Source organism: Pagrus pagrus (genome assembly GCF_965226575.1).
Source record: "Pagrus pagrus genome assembly, chromosome: 8".
In the NCBI taxonomy this organism is placed as follows: domain Eukaryota; kingdom Metazoa; phylum Chordata; class Actinopteri; order Spariformes; family Sparidae; genus Pagrus; species Pagrus pagrus.
Genome location: NC_140192.1, coordinates 7,786,164 through 7,805,947, shown reverse-complemented (window position 1 = coordinate 7,805,947; position 19,784 = coordinate 7,786,164). Strand labels below are relative to the sequence as shown.

Below are 19,784 nucleotides of genomic sequence, written 5' to 3'. Positions count from 1 at the left end.
GAAAGAGTAGCGCCCTAGCCACTGACACCACACCAGGGAGAGAGAGAGGGGGAGAGAGAGAGAGAGACTGGGAGAAAAGAAAGGAGGAGAGAGACAGAAAGGAGACAAAAGAGGGGAGGAGGAAGGATGTTCAGAGATCAGCGGAGGAAGCGAAGAGTGTGGGAGAGGAAGGGGAGTAATGGAAGGAGGGAGGGAGAGATTTGTCAAAGACAATGAAGCAGGAGAAGGGGAGATTGTGGAGAATAGGAGGTGACAAAAGAGGTTGAGAGACGGTCAGCGGTCCTGCATGGAAACACAAATGGTGTGAACGATATAATGTTAACTACACACACAACCCAGGGCTGTAAACTAAGCATCATTTAAAATTAATTGTCCCAAAATGAAAAGATGAATGGAATAATCAGATTTTTTTGAGTCACTCAAGCCTAAGTAAAGACAGCACAGGGTTTTTATGTAGTTTAAATGCTAACTGAAATGTTAATCTGATATGGCATCATGTGATTAAATTTGGTCCTCGTGTATTTTAATCTGCCACTGTTTCTCCGTCTGTGTAATTGAATTACGGCTCCCCTCCCAGACCACAGATCACATAGTATTAAATGCCTGTGCTTTCCCAAATTAGTCGAGGCATCAATATTAATTGGCTTCTGACAAGGTGACATTTTCTGTTAACACAGGCTGACTTTGAGAGGGTCATGTCTTCGGTTTCAGATTAAAAGACACTGGAGGATGCTTTGATATCGGGCTTGTGACGCCAACAGCTCCACCGTCTTTACCGTATCAGCGTCAGACATCAATTTGTTTACCTCTCTGCTTGTGGTGTATTTGTATGCTGAGCACATATTAGCATGCATCCACACACAGTACTGTATATGGGAGCTCCCAGCTCTGGCTCCACTCCTCCATCACTCCAGCCCGCATTTTGTCGCTCTCCCTTCCCCATCCACAGTGCAGTCCTCTCAGGCTTTAGGTACAGCTTGGGGAGAGCAGCACGTTTGGCTACCAGGGACGCCGAAGAAATAGCAGCCCATCCCCTATACACACACACACACACAGCGTCTATAGGAAACACTATCCAGCACACACACAGCACCGGATTATACCCTTTGCTTCCCGGATACCATGGATGTTTTTATTGGCAGAGAGGCTGAGGAGACAAAATCATAATGTGTTATGGTTAGCATTTCGTCTGGTGTGAGTGTGTGTGTGTATGCATGTGTGTGTCTGTTTGATTCCGTGTGTGTGGCTGTGAGATGTCTTTGTATTCGTTAGCCATGTCAGGGTGCTGTGAACAATCTGGTGTTTGTTCCGAGCTGGACAGTACTGACATGGATCTTGGCTGGTTCTGAGCCTCTCACTGGATCCTCTTTTCCACCGTCCCTGTCTTCCCTCCATCCCTCCTATGGCAGACATGGGCCTGCTAAGCAGACTGCTGTTTATCCTGCTACATGACTGGAATTACATCTCTCTTATGAATGACAGCTTAAACCTTACACACCTAGATCGCTGACTGTGATATATGTGTGCTCTGTGTGGGAGATAGTGAGTCTGTTTGTGTGAGATTTTTGTTTTTTGCTCTGTGGAATCCCTCTGAATCCTCTGCTGTGATTTAACATTCATTTGGACACCCAGAACTGACTCAGGGTGGCTGTTTGCCATCCATCACCTGCAGCTGTTCTCCCTGGGATTGTATCTGACTCGCTCTTAAACAGGAAGAATCCAGCGTTTGAACTGTAGTGCAGTGGAGGTTTCTTTTCTCCAAGCTTTGCCACAGCTGACCTGTGACTACTCATCTGTGGGTTAGGATACAGGACAACAAGGCCCTCCTCCCAGGCCCGCACAGCTGGCTCACCTGTCCAGTATGAAGAGTCACCCATGTGTCTACTCGGGGTATCCCAGCTTAGCTGTATGTGGGGTGGGAGACCCCGGGCCTGGACCGTCCACTAGCCCTTTGAAGCGGGCCCTTACTGACCCCTTGCCCTCCTGTCTTGCCCCTGCAGAGGAGGCCTACCAGAAACTGGCCACTGAGACCCTGGAGGAGCTGGACTGGTGTCTGGACCAGCTGGAGACGCTGCAGACGAGACACTCAGTCAGTGAGATGGCCTCAAACAAGGTAAGAACAACCAAAAAAGTTTAACTTGCTGAGACTTTCATCTTATAGTAGTTTAGTCCCGGAGGCCAACATCTGTAGCGTCTGTTGGTTGAGCTTTTGGGTTTATCTCTCAGACTTCAGCGTCTAATTGAATGCATCGTGCTAATTTTTTTTGAAACGCGTTCAGAAGCTGCTACCCAGGATTCACTGTGGTGTGTGAGTGTGTGTTTTTCTGTGGCTGATGTGAACAGGATGTGCTGCTAAACTTTGGTTTGAGTGTGACATTTGTTGCTTGAGTTCCATCTACACCCACCGCACAGCTGCACTTTCATAAATAAATGAAGAATTTTACATTCACAAAGAAATTCGCTCAACGGCTATACACTGCCACCACTCTTTACCAAATCTGGATATTACCAAGTATATTTGTCTCAAACATTAGTACTATAATAGACTAAGATGAGATAAGATAGAACTTTATTAATCCCGAAGGACATGCTTGTGCCAGAAAACGCTCCAAGTACAGCCATTAACAACCAGTGGGTTCCCCGGGTCAGGGTCGCACGCTGGGCGCGGTTTTATCAGAATAAAGACAATAAAGTATTAGATATTAGTGAAATAAACAAAACATACAAAATATAAAGTGCTTAAGGGGTAAAGGCAAAATCCAGTGCCTATGAGAATAACAATAGAAGTAAGTGCAAGAGTAAACTGCCATTTAGGGCTACGACTAATGATCATCGCTGTCGATTAATCTGTTAATTATTTTCTCGATTCATCAGTTGTTTGGTCGGGAAAATGTCGATTTCCCGAAGCGCTAGGAGACTTCTTCAGATGTCTTGTTCTGTCCACAACCCAAAGATGAATTTACACTCACATAGGCATCAGAAATATCCACCTGGAATCTGAGCATTTTGTGTTTTCTCCCTCCCAATAGTTGACAACTTGTCATTTAATCATTGCAGCTCTATATAATATTCCCAGACCTGCTCCTTTGCCTGAATCCAGCCTTCCTCCCTGTTCGTTGGTCAAGTGTTTATCATCCTATAGTATCTACTGTACTATTTGAGCGTCAGGTGTCATTATCGGTCGTCATATGAGCCGTATGATTTATGCGTCTTGATGCCTTTTTCAGCACTCAGCCATCAAAGCGTACATCAGACTCTTTGTGTTGTATTGTCTATGTGTGTTAGTGATAGCATCGTCATGCAGGCAGGGAGTTGTGCAGTGAGCATGCTCAGTCGCCTCCTGTGTGTGTGTGTGTGTGTGTGTGTGTGTGTGTGTGTGTGTGTGTGTGTGTGTGCGCGCGTGTGTGTTTGTGTGTGTGTGTGTGTGTGTGTGTGTGTGTGTGTGTGTGTGTGTGCGTGTGTGTGTGTGTGTGTGTGTGTGCGTTGTGTGAGTGGAGGGAGGCTGCTATGCCGCTCTGAATGCTGATCAGCTCTGGGCTCTGGTGATGTCACACATTGGTGATGTCACACGAGGAGGGGATGAACCAAGAGGAGAGGCGGGGAGGACGGACAGACAAAGGAATTACACAAAAGCACCACGCTCCCCGCCGCTGAAGTTACCGCGATCGCATGCATGACCAGGTCACCAACCTCATTTAAAAGTGAAAACATTTTTTTTTTTTTTTAACTGTACATGTAAAACGCACTGAGCTCTCACCATCGCTCACCAGCACAGCTATCTCTGGTTGTCATGGCAACAGCCACAGACCCAACCAGCTTCACTCCAGCAACACACACACACACACACACACACACACACACACACAGTCACTACGTCTCCCTCACAGAGCCATTACTTTAAGTCTGTATCCTTCAGACTTTCATTTATCAACACTCAACATATGAATTCATCAATGAAGGAAAGTCTGGGATTAAAAAGAGATAATAAAATGGGACGAAAATGAAAAACAATCTGTAGCTCATCTACTCTGAATGTCATGATTTATGAAAATCATCACGTGTGCTGGAGCTTTAGCAGCAGTAGCGTTGTGTACCTGCAGCTGTTGTTCTAGGTTTGCTCTGTTGAAGAAGTGCAGCTCTTTCTCCTTCAAACATCCCTGAGTAATGACTCTTATCAGATTTTGGCAAAACCCGGGAAAACGATGCACGTCACCTCTTAATATAAGGATCCCCTTAGTTCCTATATTAAGCCCAAGGGCTGCTGTAACAGCGGGTCAACCAAGGTGACATACTGTGTGCCTGAAGGATCTCACACTAGCCCAAATACACTCTCTACAAACAATGCTTATTTGCAATTCACCATGAAAGACATGATGTGGAGAGTAATAGTGATCTGATTAACATAATATTTGCTTCATTGCATTATTGGCTTTATCTAATGGTTCTCGTTCAGGATGCTCCTGTGGTTATATTTCCTTTGTGTGGGTGAAGGTGTTTTCTGGAATCAGCAGCTGGTCTTCCTCTGGCTCTGCCTAAGGAACAGTGTGTGCCTCTCAGCTATGATCAGCATGCTTTTTCATGCGCTGATCATTTCCTGAGATGACTCTGTAAAATTGCACGTCAAAAGAGTGTTTTCTCCCGAAGATCTCCGGGAGCAAAAACTTCTCAGCGTTTTGACTGTCTTGATCCAGATTTTTGGCAGCCTCTGTTGAGCCTTGGCTCATGCAGACCTTCTTGACACCATCATTTCAGCCGTGCAGATTCTTGATAAGGAGTTATGGATGGCTGAACAGGTATCTGGATCGTTTTACTTAGGAAGTGGCACTTTTCACGATACTTAACCCCTTAAAGGCTTGCACTGCTCTGTCACTGCGTGTGTACAGACAACATTTCTTTATTTTTATTATTACTATTGTCATCATTTGTGAAACATGGTCCACTTTCCTGCTAACAGACTGACATTTTGATATGGAATGGTGGCATCCAGTGTAGTCTAGGTAAGGTAAATGTCTAGCCATGTCATATCTGCCATAACTACAGTAAGACATCCACTACATCTCAGAGGCAATAACCATGTATCTCCACATTTGGTGATTTGCATTGTTCTGATAAATTGAAGGATCTTGTGTTCTGTGATCTTATGATGCACGTTAAAGCTGCATTCTGGTCTTTTTTGTGCTCCTTTTGTGGTTGATGCTTTTTACTTTAGTTACTTTATATGTTGCTATGTCCTTAAAAGTAAGATCTACTTCAGCCAGGAGACTTCTCTGAATTGTTCATTCTGTCAGAAACTCCTTCGTCCTTCACATGCAAGTCAAAGTCATTCTCCAATAACTCAACAAGTTTCAGGAAGGTTTTCTTTTGGATTTTCTAAACCGAGAAGGTTAGGTTCAGTAGAATAATGGCTCTTTGCCTCCATTGTCGGTTTGATCTATCCATCTTTGCATCTCTTTCTTTGTTATTCTTTTTTTGTTGTTGTTTGTTTATGCTTTCCTGTGGTGTTTTTGTCTTACTCCTTATCATTACCGTTTAACTGTAATGATATCGTCTTGCTAGAGATAAATGTTTTTTTAGGGCCCATAGAGAATATTAGTAATCAGTGAGGCCAAATAGTGTCAACATTTTGAATAACCAGTGTAGCTATGTTCAATTACTGTAATTACTCAAGTACTTAAAGCTACAACAAAGACCATTGATTTTTTTGTTAATTCTTGCGGCCCCTTTGGACAAAAGCTGAAACGGGTGACACGAAGAAAAAAATGTTTTAGTGCCGTACCATTCCACCAAACAACAGAGCAGCTTCTTTCTTTCAGGCCTTAAAAAAATAGTTGTAATTTATGATTAAGTCAGAATCTGACCTGGTGTCAGGCATTAAGATTACTGTAATAATTGTACAGAAATAGCCAGTTTTCTTCCTGAGGGTCTCCTCTACGTCTGTGGTTCATACAGAGGGATCAGTTTATAATCGAGACCGTTTCACAAGCAGTTAAAAGTTCCTTTTAGTTCGTTAAAGTAGAATCTTGAGGTATTTTACTTGAGTATTTCCATTTTATGTTACTTTATACTCACACTTCACTACACGTATTACCCTGCATTTTACTCCGCTACATTTATTCGATCATTTTAGTTCGTACTTACTTTGCAGGTTCAGATTACGAACGCCTCATTCTTATTCGTCACCAGTCCCTAAATAGCCCTTTTTGAAATGAACTTATTTATCTGCAATCTATGACTCTAAAATAAAAAACACCCTGATTCCAATAATGGGATTATTTGCACATTTTGTTTAGATCATGAATGGCCGGTCGCTGGTACATTCATTGAAAACAGTTGAGCCAATTAGAGTGTTCCTGCTGTCCCTGTGTTCTGTACAGAGGGGGCGTCTGCCACCAGAATAAATGTGCGACGTGAGAAAAAAAAAGGACACAAATGCAACAGAGACGTGGAGGTGTCGCGGGCTATATACAGCAGGGAATGGATATTTTTGGTCACTCCGCCGAAGAACAAATTACACACAAGCCACAGCTGAGCTCCGTGTGACACTTTCCAATTTTTACCCAATAGTTTGTGTTCACACCTCCCAGCCAAGCTATCAATATGTGTGTGTACTATATCTGTCTGAAGGGGAGAGGGAGAGTGTGTGGACAGGAGAGGTGTCGGTGGGCTTTATATTTGTGTATATGCCTCTGCAGGGAGTAAACTGTGTGTGTGTGTGTGTGTGTGTGTGTGTGTGTGTGTGTGTGTGTGGTGGGCCTGTGCTGGCCTGCTTGGCTCTGAGTCAATCAAGGCTGCTGGATCTCAGTGAGCCTGTTGTCTCATCTGCTCCAGTGTAGCTGTAAATTACTCACAGCGCCCGGCTGGCTGTAGAGGTGGGGTGTAAAGTAAGCAGAGACAGGTTTGGTCCCTTTTCAATCCTTGTAGCCACTGGACCGTCACAGACACACGACACATGCATGTGCACATGTGCGCTCACATACACGGCGAGAGAAAGAACATAGAGACCTCCGCGTCTCGTTCGCAGACAGTAGAAGAGTCATGGTTTAAGAGCAAACTGCTTTCTGTACAGGATTAAAAGCCGTCTTTTCTATATCATACATTCATTTTTCAGTCAACTTCCGTAGTTAATTCTGCGTAATGTATTGTGCCCCACCATTATTTAAGTGGCTATAATTAAAATATTCAATAACAACACCTAACATGGACAAAAATGAAGACAATGTGGAAATGATCAATCAAAATCATGATGGAAATACAGAGACTAACCACCTGAATGTGCAGCTCCCCTCAGCGTTACAGGGCTTTATGCTGCAGCAGCTTTGAGCATATTGTTTAACTGTCCATCTTGCAAGTGTCCAAAAATCAGTTATTTCAGATTTAAGCGGTTAAACCCTGTGTATCAAAGTGTGGTGTGCTTTATTACCAATAAGAAATTTCATACTCCATCATCGCTCTCTTAATTTCAAAGTCAAATGCTCTCCCTTAGTGACAAGAAGAGATAATCACTGCTAGATATTCATAAGTGAAGCTGTGCTGTGAAAGCTTCAAAATCCATCCGTTATTTGATACTTTACTTCAGCAAATATAAGCAAGATTTTTTACAAAAGGGTTAGACAAAAATGAAATGGTATTAATCTCTCATACTCTTGATTCAAATCAGGAGGTGTTCGATCAAAGAATAGGTAAACATGATGATGACTTGTGACCAAAATGCTTTGAGCTACTTTGGTCCACATGCAAAATTAAACTGAAAACCTTTGTTTTCTCAGACTTATGACAAGTGAGTGTGTGTGTAATCTAATATCACTTTAATATAAAATACATTGAGTTTCCCTGCACTGAATTGAGTTGAATAGATAGAATTGCCTTGGCTTATGCCAGCTATCAGTTCTTAACGGTTTTTGACTTCAATACACATTTCAGTTGGTATTAAACAAAATCAAAGCTCAGTATGCATCTCTACTTGTAACTACAAGAAACTTTCTCATAAGTACTTGATCTTAGACATATCATCTCACTAATCTAATCTCAGGTCACATTCTCCCAGTCCCCACTGACATCTTTAAGCTTTATCACCCGTGTTCATGTGTTGGTTTGTCAGCAGGATTACGCAAAAACTACTGAATGGATTTCCATGAAACTTGGGTGGAGGATGTGTCTCGGCCAAGAATAGACCCCATTAACGTTTGGTTGGGATCCAGATAAAGGGACTATCTTTATCTATCACGAGATAGGGCGACATTTTCGTTAATTTCTCAGGAAAAGATGCAGATCCTAAATCTGGTGAGCATATATTAGGCTTGATTGAATTACAGAGGACTGTTGAGCCTTGGTGGAGGTATGCGCTCTACTGAGTGCCATTCTAGTTTTGTTTGTTAGTTAGTGTTTTTATTACCCTTGCAAAGAGCGCTTGATTGTCGGTCATCTGACTCGATGTTTGGTTTCAGCTTTGCTTCGATGGTTGACTACATGATGACTACAAATCAAACAGCAGATAATTAAGCGTTGTTGAGTTAGCGGCAACAGAAATGCCTGCCTGACATGTTATATATCTTATTCTCATGTACGCCATTACATTTTGTTTTCGATATATTTTACAAAGGGACCGCTCGTACTATTACTGATGGGAGAACCTCTTGAGCTCAGTGACACACACACACACACACACACACACACACACACACACACACAGCAGCCTGTGTGGACATACTGCTTTCAGCCTCTGTCCTACTGAGCCCACTTCAGATTACTGTGACGCTCACTCTCTCTGCAAGATCAATTGTTTTTGGTGTATTTACATCATCTCATGAGTGATGTTACTGTGACTCACCTCGCATTGAATACTGGCATGAAAGCTGACCTCAGTGTTTCAGCATTGTTTCGTGATGGATGAGGTAGCCTGTGTTTTTTACACAACACTGCACAGAAGGTCAGGTCAGTCGACACGTAAGTACATACGTGCATGCGTACTGTACCGTATGTGCACATACACGCGCACAAAATCACGTCCCGCTGCACTGCAGGAATGGAAAGGAAAGGGAAGGGGTAGATTTTCCACTGACTTCAGTTCCAGCCAATCACACAGCAGGTGACCTCAACTCTGCTCCAATCCAAGCCAATCAGAGGTGATGATGAGCTCACACTTCTTCCATATCTGGGCCCTGATTTGCTGCTGTTGTGTGACATAGTGAGAGAAGCAGCCTGTGCTCTTCACATGGGAGCTCGTGTCACACACACACACACAGAAGCAGGCAGCCAAGCCTGTTTGGAAGCTGTTGACAGAAACATTTTTTTGCTGTCCTGGTGGCTTTGGCATCTACCAAGCATCCGCATCATCATCAATTATTCACGACCTCAGCAGCGTGTGTCTGTACCCGTGTGTGTGTGTGTGTGTGAGCGCGTGGACGTCAGTGTGTATGACAGTGTGTGCGGTCACGATACGCTCTCATCGGATCTTTGGGGAGCCTCGTTCCAGCGCTGCTCGCTCAGAAGCTGATTCTCCTCTCTGCTTCCTGGAACATGGGCTCGTTTCTGTGGATATTCGTAGGGCAGGAACATGAGGCTTCAATTATGGACTCGGTTCAGCAGATTCACATTGAACCTCTTCAGTCTGAGGTCTTTTACTGTCAAGAGCTGCTGACTGTTTTTGTTCCGCTCGCATCTAGTGCTTTCATCATCTGAATTGTTGACTTGAACTTTGGCTTTAAACCTGCATCTTTCTGCTCCTGGATCTATTTTGTTGATTTGTCAAAATGCCTGAAGCAAATTATCTGCTCTCTGTGTCCTGGGGATATATAAAGGTAAGACGTGGTGTCTGTTTAGTATTTAAATTAATTATTCAGGTGTTTATGTCTACTTAAAGTCCTTTTTTACATTCATTTCCAGGGAGTGGAGACTCTTCCTGTAATTTATCGTTAATTCTCATTTTGACCAAGAACTAAAGAGCACATGCCGTATAGTTCCTCGCCAACATGTCGCACATGAAACAGTGCTTCATAGGTGTGTCATTTGTGTCCATTGTGATGTATCTGAGACGGGGAGAAGTAGTGGTGCTTTCACCGTCCTTTTAAAAGGTGTCAAAATATGGCAGGATGTAGCGTAAAAGAACATAACACAGACACGTTTAAATTGTTAAATACTTGTTGGTCATTTCAGATTTGTTAATGCCACAAAAGCTCTCTTAGAGAGAATAAAGCAGTAACTCTCAGAGCTCTGTGAAGACCTTTTTTTAGGTCAGCAATCCTCTGGGTGGTTGGGTTGCTCCATATTTTCTAACGTAATGAGGGAGGTTATTTTCTTTTTTTCCTTAGAATCTAAATTTAAAAAAGCAAATATCGGTAAATTTGTGAATTTCTGCAGAGACCTTATTTAATTTATTAGTTTTACTAATAGTGTTCCATGTAAATACAGCTCTACCAGATTTGCTTTTATCGCTTGTGTACTCTCCTCTCTCTTGACAAAAGCACACGACAGATAGTTCCTTGCCTCTTGTGTCTCCATTTTAAAAAGCCACCCAATGAATGCCCGTGGGTGTCGTACAATAGGATCTCAATACACAATTGCGCAGTAAGCAGTCTGCAGTGTTGTAATGGTCTATTTTAAGTGATCAATATTGATTTGTATAATTAATCAATATACATACATTATGCATTTGGACCAAAGCCAGAACGATTCAGACAATGCAGCGTCTTTGTTCCAGACGTTTCTTTTGTTGTTGTTCTTGTTGTGCAATCCGTTTTGTAACTCTCTTGTTTTGCAACCACTTTGGAAAATACCTGATTTGAAGCATTCTCCTCCACATCAATCAGTTCGGTCATCAAATCAAAAGCCGGGGCTAAATTCGGGTCCGCCACTCCAATTAGGCCCCGGAGAGAGAGACAGAGGAGTGAATGACATGAGGGCGAGGCAACAAGGAGCAGGCCGCTTTGTAGAGGGAAAAAAAAGTGACATTGAAAGAAAGAAACTGGAAAAATGGGTTACTGATTACGCACATCGCAGCCCTCCGACCCACTGAGTGTGTGTTTGTGTATGTGTGTTACACCACAAATGGTGACATTCCTGGGTACAGCTTCTGTTACGTGACTGGAAAGAGTCAGCAGGAGGGTTTGGGTTGATTTCCTCATCATGAAAAATGTTTTTAATAAAAAAAATAGAGGGTTTTGTAAAAGGAGCCTCAAACTGAGGGTTGTTTTTTTTTTTTGCTTCAAATGAGTTTGTTCAGCTCTTGAATCGTGTTCGCAGTTTCTCTGCATTTATTCAAACATGTGATGGTGCCTCTGAGTAACAGCTGTAAAAAAAGAAAATCATTCATCTGTGTGTGTGTGTGTGTGTGTGTGTGTGTGTGTGTCCCTCTTTCAGTTCAAGAGGATGCTGAACAGGGAGCTGACTCACCTATCGGAGATGAGCCGCTCTGGGAACCAGGTGTCTGAGTTCATCTCCAGCACCTTCCTGGGTGAGTGATGACACACAAAAAAAAATATGCGGTGGTGTCCTGACCAAACACGTGCAGTATACATCATTTTTATAAAACCCTGTTTAACAAACCAACTTTAACAAAGTATGATATAAAAGGCTTTATCAACCTCATATCCACCTTCCACTTGTGTCTCACTTGCAGACAAGCAACATGAAGTGGAGATGCCATCCCCTCAGACGCAGAAGGAGAAGGAGAAGAAGAACAAGCCCATGTCTCAGATCAGCGGGGTGAAAAAGCTGCAACACTCCTCCAGCCTCACGAACTCTAATATCCCTCGCTTTGGCGTCAAGACCGAGACCGAGGATGAACTCGCTAAGGTGCGTTCGCGTGTCCCGACAAAGGCTGCGCAGCCACAAAAAAGAAATGACACGTTCGCATTAATACATGTTGTGTCTCCTTTTCCTTTTTCAGGAGCTGGAGCATGTGAATAAATGGGGCCTTAACGTTTTTAAAATCTCAGAGTTCTCTGGGAATCGGCCACTGACAGTCATGATGTATACGATATTCCAGGTAACGACCGTCGACTGCTTCTTATTGTCGTAATCTTTCGCTACAAAGTAAATGCTTCGTGACCATAAACTCTCCTGTGTTTTCTGTTTTTTCTCCAGGAGAGAGACTTGTTAAAAACATTTAAAATTCCACTTGACACCTTTATAACATACCTGATGACCTTAGAAGACCATTATCATGGCGATGTGGCCTACCATAACAACATTCATGCTGCTGACGTCACCCAGTCAACTCACGTGCTGCTATCCACCCCCGCCCTCGAGGTGTGTACACATGGACACGCTCGCACACATGCACGGCTCTCGCTTCCACAATCAGCTTCAATCAAACTCCTGCACAAAGTCCAATCAATGGCTCTTACTTGTGAGGATATTTTTGTCCACCGATTTACTTCTCTCATCAATGCACCTCCCTCTCCACCCTCCTCCTCCTCCTCCCCCCCTCTCTGCTCGGTTGGTTTCTCTTCCAGGCCGTGTTCACAGACCTCGAGATCCTAGCTGCCATCTTTGCCAGTGCAATTCACGACGTGGACCATCCTGGAGTCTCCAACCAGTTCCTCATCAACACCAGTGAGTCTAAATGCGGCGCTGTCTTAGCAGCTACGTCAGCTGCTCAGCAGTGTCATCGGTGCATATTCACTAACACTAACACACGCTCACAGGCTGATACCCAGGTGGGAACTTGCACTGTGCCCTCACCAGCACACACACACTAACAAGCCACCGTTCTCAGATGAATGAATATGAATATGATGAATATTTGCTGCATATGAATGGAGAAAACGTGCATACATAAAGATATTCTGCGTTTTAACACGTGCACATCTTCATCAGCATGTGTTTCTCCAGTCAGGTGTGAAGGCTTTGACATGTGATTCCAAGGCGGAGGGGTTTAAACAGGAAATCAATATCTGTCCTCAGTCGTACTCTTTCCCGGTAACGCCATCGTTCATGTTCTCAGGGGAAAAAAGAGAAGAAAAAAAAAAAATCCTCCCAGAGACAAAGATGTAGTAGGAAGAATTACAGGTGACCCAACTACAACTAGCTTGCTTATCAGACTGAATTTTGTTTACACTTTATTTTTCGCAGTTAACCTGTTTCCTGTTTGGGAGGAGGGGTGTAAATTTTGCCCTGACTATCAGCAGTGACTTATCCTTTTAAATGAACACAGGGTGGCTAAGAGCGGTTAACTTGTCATGTCAGTGGTTCGCGGAGTTGTTTCTGCAGCAGCCAGCGTAGCTTTCTCAATCTCGACCACACATTTTTGTGGCAAATATTGCAATGTCTTTCCTCGGCTCAGGAGTATGACGTACACGATCTTAATCCTACTCTCGAAACTGAGATTGACTAAGATGTTTTCCAACTGGGAAATGGCCGAGAATGAGCACACCACCACCGCCCTACAATATAATCTGGTCCGGGTCTAAAAAGACGGCTGTCACAGACCGCAGAAACTGAAGCTGAAGCTCACACATGGTTGGATTTTGTAGTTACTGTAAGAGTAATGGGAGCAGCGAGTTAAGGAGGAGATGTAATTGTTGCTGATATATTTAAAACTTGCTTTTTTTCTTTTTATTGCTGTGTGCACCACAAAAATTCCATTCCCTTCCCTTTTAAAGTGGAGGCAGATCACAAAAACCTGAAATAATACATGCAAAACCATCTGCATAACTAGATACAACCGAGGGGAGTGGGTTCATGGTGTTGTGCTGCGAAGTGAAGTGTCCTCGAGCTAGTGACTGAACCCCTGCGCTCTCTCTCTCCCGCTCTGCTTTAACTGACTCAGTCATGGCTGGAGGTTTCATAAATATCGCCTTGATTTGGCAATTTAGAGGAAAACACAAACAAATAAAGTTTATATCCACTGGGGATTGCTTTAAACAGCCATTCAGGAGACCATTACAAATGTGAGCGTTGCATAAGAGCATTAGTAATACTTTATCAGGGCAGAAAAGACACTGAGCGGTCTCACACACTTTACACACAGAATGTGTTGTGCTTCCCATAAGCCCAAATGGGGAATCCCTGCAGTAAAGGCAGTGTGAGTCATCCTAGTTAGGAGCCACCAGAATGATCTTCTGTCAGCCACAGAGCAACAGAGCAGGATCCCCTTTCTCCCTTCTGCCGCTCTGTTCCACTGTGGCCAAGACTAATGCGTCTTAATGGAAAATCTAAATACAGAGAGAGGACCTTCAAATGACCCAGAGAGGGGAAACCTCTCCGTGGAAAACATGCTGGTACTTTCAGCTGCTGCTCACAGAGCAAAGGATGGATGATACATGCGTAGCTGCAGCACACGTAAAACATGGAGGTCTAATGTGCACCTCGCATCTTGTTGCATATTATTGTTTGCCTCACAACATAACTGAACTCCAATAACTCACAATTTATCCATGCATACACTCTGTTCATGTTGTCCAGTTCAAGTTTTGTTTTCTTAGTATTTCAGGGTGTCTGCAGGCCCTATAAAGTCTTAAAATGTCTTAAATTTCATAAAACAAAATAAATATTAGGCCTTAAAAGTCATTAAATAGTTTTTTATTTGAATTTCTGAGGTTTTAATTACCATCATCCATTCATTTATCCACCTCTTAATTTATTTTTGTCAAAATGAGTCATACTCTTTTGCGTCAAAGTCCACGTCTGATGTTAGATATGTTTAAACCTGACACTTCCTTTTTATTTACACTTCACTTTCAGCAAAATGTAGATCAACTTCGTTCAGTTTAATAAGCTTATTCACACATAAAACATTCTCTGCACGTCACCGCATATTCTGGATGCTACATACCTTCATAAAAAAAGACGATTTGTCCAAAAGTCTTAAATGTGGATAAAATCATCTTGAAAAGGTCTTAAAAAGCTTTACATTTAAGTTGTGTTTTTCATGACATACTTTTGAACCCCATGTACTGTATTTAATCTCTGAAAAACCACATTTCCACAGACTAATATTATCAATCGTGTCCCCTGTGCAGATTCAGAGCTAGCGTTGATGTACAATGACTCGTCGGTGTTGGAGAACCACCATCTAGCAGTTGGTTTCAAGCTTCTACAAGAGGAGAACTGTGACATCTTCCAAAACTTGACCAAAAAACAAAGACAATCACTGCGAAAGATGGTCATTGACATCGTAAGTGAAAAGGATCTCCTCTATAAAGTATTAACAGAGAAAGCTATTATGTGGAGTCCATTAAAGGTTCATTCAGTCACTTTCTTTCTGTATTTAATGTGTTTTTTTCTACTTTATTTCCAGGTGTTAGCAACAGACATGTCCAAGCACATGAATCTACTGGCTGATCTGAAAACAATGGTGGAAACCAAGAAGGTGACCAGCTCTGGTGTCCTGCTGCTGGACAACTACTCTGACAGGATACAGGTCAGAATAAAGCAGCCGACCAACAAGATCCATATCACCAAGCCAAATTTATGTTTATTTGAAAAAAACCTTGATCGTCTTGAAGATTTTGTAACACAATGGGGATAGTTCATCCTCTTACCTGTAGTGCTTTTAACAATCTAGACTGTTTTGGTGTGTATTGCAAAGTTTTGGAGACATCAGCCGTAGCGATGTCTGCCACTCTCGAATATAACGGAACAAGATGGCGCTTGTGGTGCTCAGAGCGCCAAAAAAAACTCAAAATCAGTGTCATTTCCAGAAATCATGACCCGGTTACTGAAAATAATCCACAGAACTTGTTGTGAGCAGTTTGATGGATGTTTTCTTTCTGCTCTTCTCTCTCACCACCAGCAGTATCACCAAGCAGAGGGAATCATCCATGAGTAGATGCACAACTTTCTGTGCAGTGATCCGGTTAGCAGTTGTAGTTCGGTAGAAAGAAAATAGTTTCTACGTGAAGCTGCTCACAACAAGGTCCGTGGATTACCTTGATTAACCAGGTCGTGACCTCTAGGAAGAGACATTGCTATTGAGCTTTTAGAAAGTTTCTTTTTTGGCGCCATTTCATTTGAAAGCAGGCCGACATCTCTGCGGCCAAAATATCCAAAACTCTGCAACTCACAGTAAAACAATCTAGATGGATACATAGCACTACAGGTAAGAGAAAAAAGTGTACTTTTTTTTCAATTTTGGGGTGAACTGGCCCTTTAACCTTCTGATCCCTTTAATATCAGTAGAAAAACACAGCATCAAGGCCAGTTGATGTGTTTTAAATATTATTTTGGTAAAAGTGAAAGTCACCCGTAAGAATTGTACTTGAATCTGATAGTTTTTGCTTTTTATTCGGTAGGCGATAAATTCGATAAATAAATACATTTAAAAATGAACTACTTGGCTACTGGCTCTGATCCAGCTTGCAATGTGCAAAGTAACTAGTTACTTAAGTCATCAAATAATTGAGGGGCGTAAAAAGTAAAATATTTCCCTTCAGAAATAGTGAAGTGGAGGTATGAAGAAGCAGAAAATGGGAATACTCGAGTACTTGAGTAAATGTACTTAGTTACAATCCATCACTGATCAGGGCTTGGTAAACTGAAAACTGCAGTTATGCTTCAGTTACAGTTATGCTTGTTATTTGTCGTGTTCAGGTTCTCCAGAACATGGTGCACTGTGCAGACCTGAGCAACCCAACGAAGCCTCTCCAGCTGTACCGGCAGTGGACGGACCGCATCATGGAGGAGTTCTTCAGCCAGGGTGACCGGGAGAGGGAGAGGGGCATGGAGATCAGCCCCATGTGTGACAAACACAACGCTTCGGTAGAAAAGAACCAGGTAATATACGCACACATACACACATGTACATGTAAGTTGTGCATAGACGCACGCTAAGTGACCTCTTTCCCCCCCCAATGCCTCCTGCAGGTCGGTTTCATAGACTATATCGTTCACCCTCTGTGGGAGACGTGGGCTGACCTGGTCCACCCGGACGCCCAGGACATCCTGGACACATTGGAAGACAACAGGGAGTGGTACCAAAGCACCATCCCCCAAAGCCCCTCTCCTGCTTTGGACGAGGCCGAAGACGGCACTCGACCCCCGGGAGGGGACAAGTTCCAATTCGAGCTCACCCTGGAGGAGGACGGGGAGTCGGACACTGAGAAAGACAGCGGCAGCCAGCCGGAGGAAGAGGAGGAGGAGGAGGAGGAGGAGGAGGAAGAGGAGGAAAACAGCTGTACTGACTCTAAAACACTCTGCACGCAGGACTCTGAATCGACAGAGATTCCTTTGGACGAACAGGTGGGGGAGGACGAAGAGGATGAGGAGGCGGAGGAGGAGGAGGTGGTGGAGGAGGGGGAGACACCTTGCTCACAACCATGTGTGGTGGAGGAAGAGGTAGCAGAGGAGGAGGAGGAGGAAGAGGAGGAGGAGAACACCCCACACACATAGCAGTTTATAGACAGCACCTGATTAACTGTTCTTCTTAGTAATGACAGATGATTATTTATAGAATATTTTTTGGGTTTTGTGGAGTCTGTGTTTTTTATACATCTATGTTTATGGTTCCAAAGCGTGCGCTGCTCTCCACCTTGGCCACTCCTCCCGTCAGCTTTTATCCAGACATGCCCACCGGTACTTCTTCAAGTTTTTTTGCACTCAGGAAAACTCCTTTCCATTCCCGTTCGTACTGAAGTGGTGTGTCTTTATTTCACTTTTACACCTCCCCTTTAAGAGCTTCTGTTTAGGACATGGATGAGCAGTTTCTCGGCCTGCTCGGTGCCCGTTCGTATCACATTTTTCCTTCCCTCCGCTTCGTCTCAGCCTTGCCTGAAAAAGTTTAGCAGTGTTTCTGTGTTTTATCAAGTGCCCATACTCTACAGAGACATTTATCGGCGTGTTCAAGGAGAATCTCCCCCCTCGGTTAGGTCATTTCCTCCCCACTGCGATATTAGGAGGCGCTTTACGCCGCCGTTCCGCTGAAAAAAAAACCCGACGGGACGGCGCAGAGATGAAAGCTGCAGCACACTGGGGAGCTTTTCGAGACGCATTTCTGATGTCGGAAGTCTTCCTTGAAAAAACCTGACTGATACAAAGCCCAAATCTAAACAGCCATGATGCTGTCCTAGACCTCTTTAATTTTTGTATCGTACTGTATGTAAGATTCAGATATTTTCTAGAATTTACTTTTGCAATCCTAGGCTTTCTTTTGTTAGCAAAGAAGATCAGAGAACTTTTGGAAACCAATGGGGAGAATTGCTGTCACAGTGTTTTGAAGGCTGGATTACATTAGGAGTGTTCTGAGGTGTTTGCACTTGCTCCAATAGCATTTATACTACTATTCCCATGCCACTATACTCATGTTTGGTTTGTCCTGTGAGTTAAAAATTTGGAATTCATTCATAGCGACTCTTATTTTGGTGAGAGTTTTCACTGAGAAGGAAGCATGAAGGTGCAATCTCGTGCTTTGCTCTCACTGAAATGGTTTGTGACACGGATGAAGCCTTTGAATTTTATTATTGTTGCCTGCAGTTCTTTTGAACACATCCTGAGACAATGCAATGCTTTGTAGTTGATACAAAAAGCACCTTTTTTTAGAAGCTTGATTAGTGCTCCGAAATATACAGAAATAGTAACGGTGTTAGAAAAAACTACTGGGGTGATTTTATACCAATGTTCTGAAAGCTTTTATTGTCCTTTCTTTTATTTCTCTTGCACAAATCACAAACAGCTGCTTGTTGTCAGCCTCTTCTTTATCTGTTCTTATGCTTTTTTTTCATTTAAAGGGTAACGCCACCAATTTTACACAGCACAGTGTGTTTACAGGTCTCCGGGGAGTAGTGCCGCATATGTGGGGAAAAAAGGAGTAGAAAGCTTTTTGTGGCTCCAGGGGAGGCTGCATGTAATCTGATAAACTGCCTTTAGTGATGTCACTCAGTTTTTCTAAGTTGCATTGTGGTTAACGTAGGCACCAGGTTTTTGAAAAGCAGTCCGCTGCTCTAGGATTACACTCCTGTGGCGCTGTTGGATATGATCAATTCAGCAGAACGAGAAATGCCTCTTTTTATTCCACGCATTCTTCTTCCTTCTCAAAAACCTGGTGCCTACATTACCCACAATGCAACGTAGCCACTCAATGAAAGCAAATTATCAGAATACACGTAGCTTCCTTTTGGAGCCACAAAAGGTTTTAAAATACTTTTTCATGTGGTTGTTCTCCCCCAAGACTTGTAAACGCACTTACATGAGTAGAATTGGTGGAATTGCCCTTTAAGTCATTTTTTATTCTGCCATTTACAACATGAAACCCAGTTGCTGTCTTTGTTTTTCGACAAGACAATCAGCTCCGTTGTGTAGTCATCAGATAAGACTGTCTACTTAGATACTCTAATGCACTGATATCTTCATATATCACCACTTTAATATTTTTAAACTCGCCAAAACATTCATGAATACTTAGGCTTGAACAGTGCTGTCTTACACCTCGCCCAGGAGTCTCGTCCTCATTTTTTATTTTTATTTTCACTTTACACCTGATGCTATTATTTATTGGTATATTTTTCTATTTGTTGTTTTGCAATATAAAGGTGGTACAGTAAATATTTCACTGTAGCATAGACCACAGTACAGGCTTGCCAGTTACAATACCCAAATATACTTTTTTTTTTCCCCCCCTCTGTGTACATAAAATATAGAAAATCAACAAATGTAAAAAAAAAAAAAAAGAAGAAAAAAAAACACACTTGAAATACTGCACACTGCTTTTTTAACAGTGCTTGTTTTGATTACGTGTCATTTCCAAACTTTTTATTTAATCTTTCATTTCGTGCCAAGATTTATTTTTTCTCTCTTTTTTTTTTTTTCATCCTCACCCGATGCCCTTACCTGTAATAAAGATTTTCTGGTTT

The 19,784-nt window shown here is 42.8% G+C and overlaps 1 protein-coding gene across 4 annotated transcripts in view; it reads left to right on the top strand.

Moving 5' to 3' along the window:
- pde4d (phosphodiesterase 4D, cAMP-specific) overlaps positions 1 to 19,784 on the top strand; it is a gene marked incomplete at its 5' end in the record, with an annotated part of 161,163 nt that extends 141,379 nt beyond the window's left edge. For 3 of the 4 annotated variants that reach the window (XM_084359967.1, XM_084359966.1, XM_084359968.1), the window contains 10 exons: positions 2,001 to 2,113; positions 11,356 to 11,449; positions 11,615 to 11,790; positions 11,885 to 11,983; positions 12,082 to 12,246; positions 12,453 to 12,552; positions 14,961 to 15,115; positions 15,239 to 15,361; positions 16,531 to 16,713; positions 16,804 to 19,784. In XM_084359967.1, the coding sequence (XP_084216093.1) occupies positions 2,001 to 2,113; positions 11,356 to 11,449; positions 11,615 to 11,790; positions 11,885 to 11,983; positions 12,082 to 12,246; positions 12,453 to 12,552; positions 14,961 to 15,115; positions 15,239 to 15,361; positions 16,531 to 16,713; positions 16,804 to 17,328 (1,733 nt within the window). In that variant the 3' untranslated portion in view covers positions 17,329 to 19,784. Of the gene's footprint in view, positions 1 to 2,000; positions 2,114 to 9,291; positions 9,798 to 11,355; positions 11,450 to 11,614; positions 11,791 to 11,884; positions 11,984 to 12,081; positions 12,247 to 12,452; positions 12,553 to 14,960; positions 15,116 to 15,238; positions 15,362 to 16,530; positions 16,714 to 16,803 lie in introns of those variants that run through there. The other variant, XM_084359969.1, reaches the window with a different exon arrangement.